The 12,210-nt window shown below is 45.3% G+C and overlaps 1 protein-coding gene across 1 annotated transcript in view; it reads left to right on the forward strand.

The window, feature by feature from the left end:
- The first annotated feature begins 2,287 nt into the window (after nt 1-2,287).
- Nucleotides 2,288-12,210, forward strand: part of FIRRM (FIGNL1 interacting regulator of recombination and mitosis) — a 48,109-nt gene continuing 38,186 nt past the window's right edge. The window contains exons 1-4 of the mRNA XM_056844442.1: nt 2,288-2,392; nt 6,106-6,145; nt 6,876-6,964; nt 7,469-7,573. Coding sequence (XP_056700420.1) covers nt 2,288-2,392; nt 6,106-6,145; nt 6,876-6,964; nt 7,469-7,573 — 339 coding nt within the window. The remainder of the gene's footprint in view (nt 2,393-6,105; nt 6,146-6,875; nt 6,965-7,468; nt 7,574-12,210) is intronic.

The raw sequence follows: 12,210 nt of genomic DNA on the forward strand, positions 1-12,210 counted from the left end.
TAATGGCTTGATTTAAGTACATATGTTTTGTGAAGGGAGCACTAGAGGACTGTAACAACTGAAATCAATTCTAGCTTCAGTTTAACAATGAGCTTCTGGGGTAGCAAAAAAGCAATAACAAGAAAGGGTAAGTTGCAGGAATAAGATACCACTAATTATACTGTAATGTAGTTTTGGTATCCTCCTTGCTTTGTTTCAGTGATGGAATGAAAAAGGGCTGAACTGTCCAGCATTTGTCTGGTTAAGCATGAACTCCATGGAACAAATACGTCCCAGAGGATGTGTGCTAACCTAACAGCAGCAATAAAACTTTTTGTCTGCATGCATTTCACAGTGGATGCTTGCACGATCTGATTGTAAGAAGAAGAGATGGTTTTTATATGTCAACTCAAAAACTTGCACAACGTTTTGTGTCAACTTGGTTGGTCCTGATAAAATGCCTTAAATAAATTTTGTTCTTGAAATAAATGGCAGCCTTGGAAAACTCTGACTGCCATGAAAGTATAAGGCCAGAGTCCTTAACATCTAAGAGATACTGCAGTGGGGTCATGCCTTAGAAGTAGGGTTACCAGATCTGCTCTAGATCAGCCCAAGGGGCCTGCTAATCCAGCAAGACAGTTCTTTTAAATCTCCCACAAGCAGCACACAGAGGCAACTGGTAACCCCCCCCCCAATATACACATCCTTTGTCTCCCAGCACCTGTTACTCAGAGGTATAGTGCCTCAGAGGAATTTCTATCTAGCTATCACAGCTATTCTCTGTGGTGGTGGAGGGCAGAAAACAAAACACATAGCTATTCTCAGTTTTTACCTCCTTCTCAAGGGCTCTGGGGGAGAAAACAAAACACCAGGGTGAAACGGGATGCTACTTGCTCCAGAATCAGGAGCCAGCAGCCTCTCCCTTTCTTGCCAGACACCCTTTTTAGTGCCCAAGCTCTGCACCCTGCATCTATGCCCAAATTGAATGCCCTTCCCATCCCATCTCCTGCGTTGTGTGCAACCTAGTCTTGAAAGCTCTCACGTTGAATTTCTGAACAGACTGATTGCGACGCGCACTTGAACTTGCATCTCAAGCCTTGCTGCACTTTACAAATGCACATGTGCTTTTCCTGGCAACCCAAGGCCACCATTAGAAGTTCTCATGTGGGTGAAGGTGGTGCTTTGTGTCTGTTTACAAGCCTTCCTCTCCCAGTGCCCTGGCCAAACACAACAGGTAATGGAATGTTCAAAGGGCAAGATATTCAGGACTGCAAAGAGGATCGTAGGTTTTGCCTGCCAGTGTTAGGTTTTTAACTCCCCCCCCCCCTTAAGGACCTCAGATAGAGGAAACTTAATAGAGCGAGGGACCAGAAGGGGGGGAAGTAGGGGAGGCAAGCAATTTTCTACTATGATGACTCTTTTTTCTGTGACTTGGGACACTTTGGCCATTTATGTATGGGAGGTTTTGCCTTGGATTGACTGGGCTCTAGATGCCCATTTTCCCCATCCAGATTCTCAAAGCTCAAAAAAATAAAAATAAGCCCCCGTGCAGAGTTTTGAGAATTCAGATGGGGGGAAATGTGCATCTAGAGAGCGGCAAATCCAAGGCAAAACCTCCTATGCATAAACAGCCTTTCATGCATACTGAATAATGCACGTTCAGTGCACTTTAACGATTGTTTGCAAGTGAGGGCACTTTCACACGTGCCGAATATTGCACTTTCAATCCACTTTCAATGCACTTTAACGATCGTTTGCAAGTGAATTTTGCCCTTTCACACAGTAAAAGCCAGCTTCAAAGTGGATCGAAAGTGCGTTATTTGGCATGTGTGAAATGGCTGGTTGCCGTTTCATGCAGTAAATAAAATCCAGCTGCAAAGTGCATCGCAAGTAGATTGAGAGCGCATTATCCCGCATGTGTGAAAGCACCTCTTGCTCTCGACGTCCCGTCCCCGGTTTGCTCTCTAAAGACAACCCAAACCTTTGCAAGACAGGCATTCACTCACGGGAAGCCCCCTCCCCTGAACCTTCCGGGCCCAGGTTTATGACCTCAGGGGAGAACGAAGCTGGAATTCTCCGTTTATCCCTCCGGAAAAGACCCCGGCTGTGCAGAGGAACGAAGGGCGCGGCGCACATTTCCGCCCTCCCCACTGCCAACCGCCCAGCGTCGCAGCCGGCCTCGTTCCGCACTCGGCGCATGCGCCAGGCCGCGTCATCGCAGGCGCGGTGGCGGCTGGGAGGCGGCGCGGGCTTGGCGGGCCGTTCGGGCTCGAGGGCGGCAGACTGAGGCGACGGCGGCGCCTCCGCCATGGCCCAGGCAGAGCCCGGGGCGGCGTCGCTGCTGAGGGAGGTGGAGGGCTGGGACTCCGAGCTGTGCCGCCGCCAGCTTCCCGCCGTCCTGCCCCGGCTCCTGATATCCTTCTCTCTCCCGTGGAGGCTGCCTCCGCTGGCGGGGGTGGTCTGTGGGGGTGGGGGTGGGGAGGCTGATCTGTGAAGGGGGGCAAGTGGCAAAGGACGGGAGGGTCGCAGCCAGGGGGGCTTCGCGTTTCCCCCTCCTTTTCCTTTCAGAGGGCTTCCCGCCTTTCCTGCCTCCCAGCACTGGTGTTCAGGAGTTTTACTGCCTCTGAACATGGAGGTTCCCCTTTAGGCATCATGACTAGTAAACATGGATGGATCTCTGCTAGTGGCCAGCCATTGGCAGTTTGATTTGATTGGTATTTTGTAGTTTTACTGCGACTGAACATGGAGGTTCCCCTTTAGGCATCATGACTACTAAACACGGATGGATCTCTGCTAGCAGCCACCCAATGCCAATTTGATTTGATTGGTATTTTGAAGTTTTACTGCGTCTGAACATGGAGGTTCTCCTTTAGGCATCATGACTAGTAAACACTGATAGATTTCTGCTAGTGGCCATCCAATGACAATTTGATTTGATTGGTATTTTGAAGTTTTACTGCGTCTGAACATGGAGGTTCCCATTTAGGCATCACGACTAGTAAACACTGATGAATCTCTGCTAGTGGCCAGCCATTGACAGTTTGATTTGATTGGTATTTTGTAGTTTTACTGCGACTGAACATGGAGGTTCCCCTTTAGGCATCATGACTACTAAACACGGATGGATCTCTGCTAGCAGCCACCCAATGCCAATTTGATTTGATTGGTATTTTGAAGTTTTACTGCGTCTGAACATGGAGGTTCTCCTTTAGGCATCATGACTAGTAAACACTGATAGATTTCTGCTAGTGGCCATCCAATGACAATTTGATTTGATTGGTATTTTGAAGTTTTACTGCGTCTGAACATGGAGGTTCCCATTTAGGCATCACGACTAGTAAACACTGATGAATCTCTGCTAGTGGCCAGCCATTGACAGTTTGATTTGATTGGTATTTTGTAGTTTTACTGCGACTGAACATGGAGGTTCCCCTTTAGGCATCATGACTACTAAACACGGATGGATCTCTGCTAGCAGCCACCCAATGCCAATTTGATTTGATTGGTATTTTGAAGTTTTACTGCGTCTGAACATGGAGGTTCTCCTTTAGGCATCATGACTAGTAAACACTGATAGATTTCTGCTAGTGGCCATCCAATGACAATTTGATTTGATTGGTATTTTGAAGTTTTACTGCGTCTGAACATGGAGGTTCCCATTTAGGCATCACGACTAGTAAACACTGATGAATCTCTGCTAGTGGCCAGCCATTGACAGTTTGATTTGATTGGTATTTTGTAGTTTTACTGCGACTGAACATGGAGGTTCCCCTTTAGGCATCATGACTACTAAACACGGATGGATCTCTGCTAGCAGCCACCCAATGCCAATTTGATTTGATTGGTATTTTGAAGTTTTACTGCGTCTGAACATGGAGGTTCTCCTTTAGGCATCATGACTAGTAAACACTGATAGATTTCTGCTAGTGGCCATCCAATGACAATTTGATTTGATTGGTATTTTGAAGTTTTACTGCGTCTGAACATGGAGGTTCCCATTTAGGCATCACGACTAGTAAACACTGATGAATCTCTGCTAGTGGCCAGCCACTGTCAGTTTGATTTGATTTGACTGGTATTCTGAAGTTTTACTGCCTCTGAACATGGAGGTTCCCCTTTAGGCATCATGACTAGTAAACACAGATGGATTTCTGCTAGTGGCCAGCCACTGTCAGTTTGATTTGATTTGACTGGTATTCTGAAGTTTTACTGCCTCTGAACATGGAGGTTCCCCTTTAGTCCTCATGACTAGTAAACACTGATGGACCCCTCCTCTATGGAACTGCCCAGTCCCCATCCAAAATCATCTATGCTAGTGGCCAGCAACTGGCAATTTAATTTCTGGTTAAGTGGGAAAGAACTTATTGCTGTCTGTCCTGGATTGCGTAACCTTCCTTGGGTCGTGGGAGAAAAAGGTTTTCTGTATCCATGCTTTCTGCCAGTTGTGTAAATTTATGCACTATTATTTCTTTATTATTTTCTATTTCTAACCTGCCCTCCCGGCCAAAGCTGGACTCAGGGCAAGTAACGACATTAAAATCAACATAAATCACAATATATCTAAAGACATTTTTTAAAACCCTGTACAAAGCTGAGCAATCTAAAACATCAGATGGCGCTAAAAATACAGTACCTGCTCAGAGTGCAACCAGCAGGCAAGTTTCCTCTAGCTCATAATAAACAGATACAGATAAGGGGGGGACAGGGAGGCCAACAATGATGGTATCTGCAGCGACCCTCTGTTGAAGGCCTGGTGGAATAACTGTATCACTGCCCCCTCCCTCCAGGCATTTCTTTAGAACAGTGGTTCCCAACCTTTTTTTGACCAGGGACTACTAGGACTTTTTTTTTCGGTGCAGGGACCCCAAGGTTCAAAATAAAAATTCAGAGAATTTGAAAATAAACTTTAATCATAACTGTTAGCTAAACATTAAACTTAGAATAATATTTGAATATATATTTTTATAATAGAGAACTTTTAATTGAAAATATTAATTTATTATGGGTTTAAAACTTTGTTTCGCGGACCTTATTTTAGTTCTCATGGACCCCTGGGGGTCCATGGACCCCCGGTTGGGAACCAGTGCTTTAGAATGAAAAGCTCCACACTGTTTAGCTTTCTCTTTAGCCTATCGATAAATACATAGGAAAGGTTCTACAGCCCTTTCATCATCATGGTTGCTCTATTCTGTAAGATTACATTAAATTACACTGTTGGAATGGCACTCGGTGTAGAAGGTGCATTTAGAGTGGGTGGGGGTAGAAGAGCTGTTACTGTTACATCTTCATCCCTCCTCTCTTTCCCCACAATTCTAAGTGCATAAAGGGGATTAAATGATGGCTTCCATAGTGTAAAGGTAGCCCTCTTGATTGCAACCAAAAATTCAGTCTTAAACCACCTTTAAAGATGTAGAGATTTATTGTGGCAGATGTTTTGTGGGTCAGATTTTTGTGAAGTGGACTGTAGTCCACAAAAAGGCACTCTACTAAATCTATTAGTCTTTTAAATGGAGCAAGGTATTGCAGTTAAAAGGTATAATCATAAGAGAGTGTGTGTTAATTTAAAAGTCTGGGTGTGTCGTTCTATCCTGCTCAAAGCAAAATTTAAAAAAAAACGTACAGGGGAAACCCCCCAAATATTTTTTTTTAAATCCATAAACATGCTTGGTTAATATTCTCCCTTTCTCTCACGTCTCATTATTCCATAAAAAAGTAGGGGGACAACATATTTAAAACTGATGGTTCCAAAACACCCCCAAGCCCATTTCCATGGGCACGCTGGAGTGTGGAAAAAGCCAAACATAAAACAAGACAGCTAGAACTGCAGTCTTTTGCACACTTAAGTAAAAAGCATCGAATTCAGTGGGGTTTAATTCTGAATAAACATAGAAAGGAATGGGCTGTGGGATGCATACACAAGAACATGTGCCTCGTTAGGCTGTCCTTATTGTGAGTATTCAATGGATTAGATGGTGGACCTTGGCAAAGGCTCTGATTCCCCTGCACCCATACCTAGTGGTGTAAGAGTAATTGCCTAGTGGTTTGGTCTGGTAACTTTGTGGAGTATGTCTGATGCAGCTTTTATTTGTGGGTGCTTGTATGTGTGTTTTTCCTTAGTATTTGTACTCCATGTATCAGATTTCTGACAACTGGACTGAGCCTATTTGTAAGTAAATGTTATATAAAGTTTAGCTAGGCTGACAATGCATACTGTTCGCAGTTATTACACAGGCTTTAATTTGCTACATATGATTGTTTTCTAGCCATGCCTCATAATTGCACACTGCAGGAGCACATATGTGCAAAGCTTTAATGTATCGTTTAACATCAAAATAGTCACTCTATCTCTGCCATTTATCTTTCTTTTGAACCAACCAGTAGAAATGGAAATATGAGCTAGAGACCTGTTACTTGTTTGAGTTGTTGCTAATTTTGGTTAACTTGTTTGTAGTGTTGAATTTTTCTTGTGTTTGTTTCTACTTTATACTGATTTTGATTCTAGTTTTTGTTTGCTGGCAAGCTTTAGAGTAGTTTAACAAAAGGGTACACTATTAACATTTTAATAAATTAATAATTAATAACATGAATGCAAATAATGTTCATTTGTTCTTGGGGCAATGACTACTCTGCAGCACCACCTCCATGAGTTTGACATGTTCTTGTCTAAAGACTGCCATACTATAGTTTGAATTTCAGCTTGCTTTGGATTATTATTCTACATGATGCTTAAGAGATCTTTGCGTAGAGCACATTAGTGATCTGTATCTTAATTTTCTGTTTAGATGCGTAATATATATGTTGTGATCACATTTAGTGGTAAAAACCTCTAAGTTGCAATGGGAGCTACTCATTAGCAATGAAGCCCCTTGGATTTATGAAATCATTTTCATTCACAGGTGTCTTGAGAATCCTGGCAGAACGGTTTCTGCCCCACATTACTCTTTCCGAGTTAGAGCAGGCATTTTTCTCCAAAGTGTTACCAAAGGTATGATACAGTATTATACACTAGCAAATGTCAAGTTAGGAATTGCTGAGTCTCTGTAACAAAAGGGCTTACAAACTTACTGTTTGAAAAGTGAAAGCTGGGAATTTGCAGAAAACAATGCACAGATTATTATAACATTTTATCAATGTAATGATATTCATTTTTGGTTAAAAAAACTGAAAATCCCTGGTGGCATGGTGTGGGGAGATTGGTTGTGGCCAAGGGGCATGGGGTGGGGAAATTAGCCATGCAGAAGTCCCATTTCCACTGCACTATTATCAGCAGCCACAGCAGCAATGAAGCATCTGTAGAAGCTTGTCCTTGTGGGGAAAGTACCATTATCACTGCATTTGTCTAATGCTTTTTAAAAGTCATCAAAACTAATGGTCATCATTTCATCCTTCTGCCGCGGGCTGTGTTTCTTTTCTATGTAATCTGCAGAAGATCTGTATTGGATTTCTTATATTAATATAGTTTTCTTTGTAATGGGCTTTGTTCTAACAGGCAGTACAATTGTTTGATCTTTTGATATATGAATTATCCAGTCAGGCAAAAGGATTAACAAACGAGAATGCAGAATTGCACATGACATTGGGGAGTCATCTGAAGGTAAAGCTTGGGACGTTACATCTTCTGCGCAATTAAAATAAAAAAATATTGCATTTGATTGCTAATATACTGAACAACTTCTTTGTTTCTGAGAAAGTATGCATTTTATTTCCTTTTTTTCTTTTTTGGGCTGGGTGACAATAGTAGGCAACTTTTTAAATACACGCTTGATCGGAAATTGTCCTCTATCCAATTTCTGTGATTTTTTTTTTGGAAGTTTGGACAATGCACAGAAAATAATCTCCATGGAATATGCAGCGAGAAGGGAGAATTGGCAGAACTTGCCTTCCCTTGCATAAGTGCTTGTTTCTTTCCTAGATCAGCTCATAATGGAAGTGATCTAGTTTCTTCTCAAGCCATGCACCCCTGCCACCTTCATGCACATCCCACTGTTTTGCTGAGGGATCCTTGACTTTCTTGGCCTGTTATTGGGGGGAGGTTGCGGAGGGAAGGCTGAGATATCTCAAAGATGTTATTATTTTTTACTGAAACATGTAAGTGCTGTTCCAAAGATCCCTGAATTGCATAAGTACACGCCCATGACATTCCCCCAATGTCTTTATTCTTTGTGAGTACTTGGCGACGAATTTTTTTTCCGAACGTTGCAAACCACTTCTTGTTCTGGGGCTCCGGGCATCTTGCAGACAGTGGGTTTTGCCGTCACGTGCCCAGGGAGGCAGGACTAAAAATTTTAACTTTCTGTCTTCCTGGGCGGGAAACCCGCCTGAGCCAGTTTCCGTCCTGCCTTGCTTTAGGGAGGCAGCCTTGTCGCTGAGCTCCAGCACTTTAGGAATTTTAGATCCCCTCCTTTCTCCTTCTCAATCCTTACCTTACTTCCTCTCTAGCCAAAGTCCTCTCCTCCTGTGTGCCTTCTCTGTCCGTCTCTCCACCCTCCGCCTCCCAAGTTTGTCTCCCCCCCTTTCCCCCCCTTCGCTCCTGGGAGCAAGATGGCTGGCGAAAGGAGGGAGTCGGACGAAGAACTCCTCTCCGAAGAGTACAGCGATCGAGTCCTCGTTGCCTCGACAGGGCAAGGTCGCTGGGAGGACTCCAACGGCCGCCCTTGCGATTCTGCGGAGCTGACCGTAGAGGGCCCTAGTGCGCCTAAGAAAGCGCACCCCGATGGGCCGCTTGGTAATGGCGCGAAAAACATGCCGTGCCGTGCTGAGGTAGCTGGCATAGCTCACAGGCCGGAGGGCTCATCAAGGACGAGCTCCTCCACCATTCACCCAGCAGAACGGCTTGAGGGTAATGTAATCGACCCTAATTTACCTTTGTCTCGTGGGGAAGCCTTTGATCTATTTAGTGGCATGTTAGATAGGCAGTCTCAAATGGTACAGGCCTTTAGCGACACTCTCTCTCCCCTTCTCAAAGCTATGGGCAACGCCCCTCCCCAGGGTAGGCCCGAGGCCCAAACTAGGGAAGAGGTTATGGCCGAATCCAATCTATCAGACTACAGATGGCCCACTAAGGCAGCCTTGAAGGCCCGTTACCAAGGCATCACACATCAAGCCAGGGAGGATTGCGCCTCCTTGGGGGCAGACTCTGAGGGAGAAAGCAGGGAGGAGGGGGAGTTTAATTCTGACGAGGAAAATCCTGTCATTTTGGAAGAACAGCAGCCCCGGCTTTTCCCTGCAGAGGAATTTCAGACTTTATTGAGCAAAGCTCTAGTTGCATTGGATCTGGATGAGGACCCTGAACCAACACCAGATCCCAACCCTAAGACTAGAAAGAAAGGAACTAAGAAGTTTTTCTCTAGGTCCCAGACGCACAGCCATGCCATACCATTCCCGGAATTTTTTGAAAAGCAGGTCAAAGCTGAATTTGATAAGCCCCTAGCAAATAGGCAATTCCCTTCTAATATCAAGAAGTTATATGGCATGGTTCCCCAGGCAATGGAACTTCTACAAATACCATTAATCGATGCCCCAGTGATGGCAGTCCACTCCCCAGACTTGCCTGCCGAAGACGGAATGGGTAATATAAGAGACCCCATGGACAGGAAAGCAGAGATACTGTCCAAAAAGGTCCATGATTCCTCAGCCCTGGCCATTCAGGCCTTGGCAGCTACCTCCATTATGGCTAGAGCTTCGATAGTATGGGCTAGAAAGATAGCTCAGCTATATACAGAAGAAAACTGCAGAATAGCCGAAGGGCTCAATAGACTTTTAAAAGCGGTTACATTCATGGCAGACGCTTCCCTCGACATCATGACTTTCACTGCCTGGGCCCTCTCCTCCAACGTTGCAGTTAGACGGGCTCTTTGGCTATGCCCCTGGCAGAATGAATTCAAAACAAAGTCACTCACACTATCCTATCCCTTCCTGGGTGGGAAACTGTTTGGGGAAAGACTTTAGAAAATACTTGTAGAAGACAACGGGGGTTACCGCACTTTGTATTCCCAGCGATGTATTAAGAGTTTGAAAATGTTGTAAAAAACATCGCTTTAAAAGGGTTTTTGGATACCACGGCTTATGAATGGTTGGAAGACGTCTTCACAGCTAAAGGGACCAAACAAAGTGCGAACAGTATTTTTTATAACGTTTTCAAACTCTTAATACATCGCTGGGAATACAAGTGCGGTAACAGCCAACGATAAGAAAAAGTTACTGCCCAAATCCTAGAGGAAAGAAGGCAACTCCTCCTCCTCATTTCCTAGTTTCAGATCCTTTCACTCCCTCGTGTGCTTTAGACCTGACCAGCGCAGGGCAAATGGGAACAATAGAGGTTCCTTTAGTAGAGGAGGAGGTAGGTTTTTTCGTCCCCAACAGGGACAGCAGCAGTTCAGCGGCAACAAAGGGAACAAGTTCTCCAAAAATCCCAGGCAATGACGCCAGGACAATGGCAGTGGTGGGGGGGAGGCTCCAAAACTTTTACCAGATGTGGGCACCCTCTTACACCGACGCATGGGTCTCACAAGTTGTTTCAACAGGCTACCAAATAGAATTTACCAGCATTTCAAGGGACAGGCTCGTACTGTCCCCAAGGTCATTAAAAAAGGAGAAACATCTCAGGACCTTAGATGCCATAAACCATTTAACTCTCATCCAGGCGATAGAACCTGTCCCGAGCCCGGAAATTGGCACCGGGATCTATTCCATATTTTTTACAGTCCCAAAACGCAATGGGGACTGGAGGGCCATACTAGACCTGAAACACCTAAACAAGTATGTTCACTACAGGAAGTTCCGTATGGAAACCCTCAGGTCCACAGTAGAAGCCCTACAGACAGAATACTTCATGACTTCCTTAGACCTGAAGGAATCATATCTACACGTACCTGTTTTCTACCCACATCGGAGATTTCTGAGATTTTCCTACGAAAGAAAACTACCAGTTCAGATCCCTCCCCTTCAGCTTGGCTTCGGCACCACATGTCTTTACTAAGATCCTAGTGACACTGGTAGCCCTGCTGAGACAGGAAGGACTAAAGATATTTCCATATCTGGACAACATTCTGATTTGCACCAGGTCCAGGGCCGAAGCAGGGACTCATACACGCAGAGTAATCCAAGTTCTGACAGAGCATGGCTTCTTAGTAAATTTAGAAAAAAGTCAGTTGCTCCCAACCCAGAGAATTCAACACCTCAGGGTAATACTAGACACCAGCAAAAGCCTGGTTATTCTTCCCCCAGACAAGGTGTTAAAGCTCAGGTCCATGGTTCTAAACATGATCAAGTCCAGAACGAAGGGTGTCGTGAGTCAGCCTGAACTCTCCTCGGAAGAAGAGGAGGAAGGAGTGGCAGAGCAGGGTGATGCACCGGTGGAAGTCTTACCAGGACGACTGGACCATAGGTCTGAACCAGCAAAGGTGACAGATGCAGAAGAAGGTGGTACATATTGGGAAGGAGCAGAGGAACAGAGAAGGTTATCACCTCCAGACCCGCCCAGCCCAGTTAGCCGTCAAAGATCAAAGGTTCGGCTCAGTTTGCAGGAGAGGCGTCGCATCGCGAGATTGCAGGCAATTGGTCATAGGTGTTTGCAGGAGCCGACACCAGCGAGTGATGCAGAACAGCAGGCCCGGGAAGGGAGTGAGGAGGAACAGCCATAAATCTTAGGCTGGCCAGTCAGTCAGTGTGGGAACAACTTTGCTAATTACTACAAGCTCTGTTGTTCGTCCTGAGATTTCCGCCCACAGTATTATCTTGCTTAGGTGCCAGCTACCAGCTCCTGCCCTTCTGGTGTCCCTGCAGAACCTGGGAGGACCGAGCCTAGACCTTGACGCAAAGGAACTCGTACTGGTGAGTGAACCTGTTCCTTGTTTAGAGTGCTGCCTTGGTTACGCACTCAGTCCACCCACACTACCAGGAAGAGTAAACCGCGGCAAGCTCTGCTCCCCGCAGTACACTCCATTGCTGGGAGTGGAGTCAGAGGCCAAGCACCTCAGCCTGGTCCCTGCCTGTATGCAACAAAGGGTGTTATGTTTCTTGCCAAGTTGCTCGGTATAATGGTGTCTTGTTTAAGTTGTGTTCCCTGGGCCAGGTTTCACATGAGGCCACTACAATGTCTGCTGCAACCATACCAGCATCTCATAGCCAAGAAGAGGGACAAAACCATTCTCCTGGACCACGACTTCCGTCTCAGCCTCAGGTGGTGGTACAACCACAAGAACCTCAGCAAAGGGCTATCCTTCAATGTGG

This window comes from Euleptes europaea, chromosome 2, assembly GCF_029931775.1.
Source record: "Euleptes europaea isolate rEulEur1 chromosome 2, rEulEur1.hap1, whole genome shotgun sequence".
NCBI lineage: Eukaryota > Metazoa > Chordata > Lepidosauria > Squamata > Sphaerodactylidae > Euleptes > Euleptes europaea.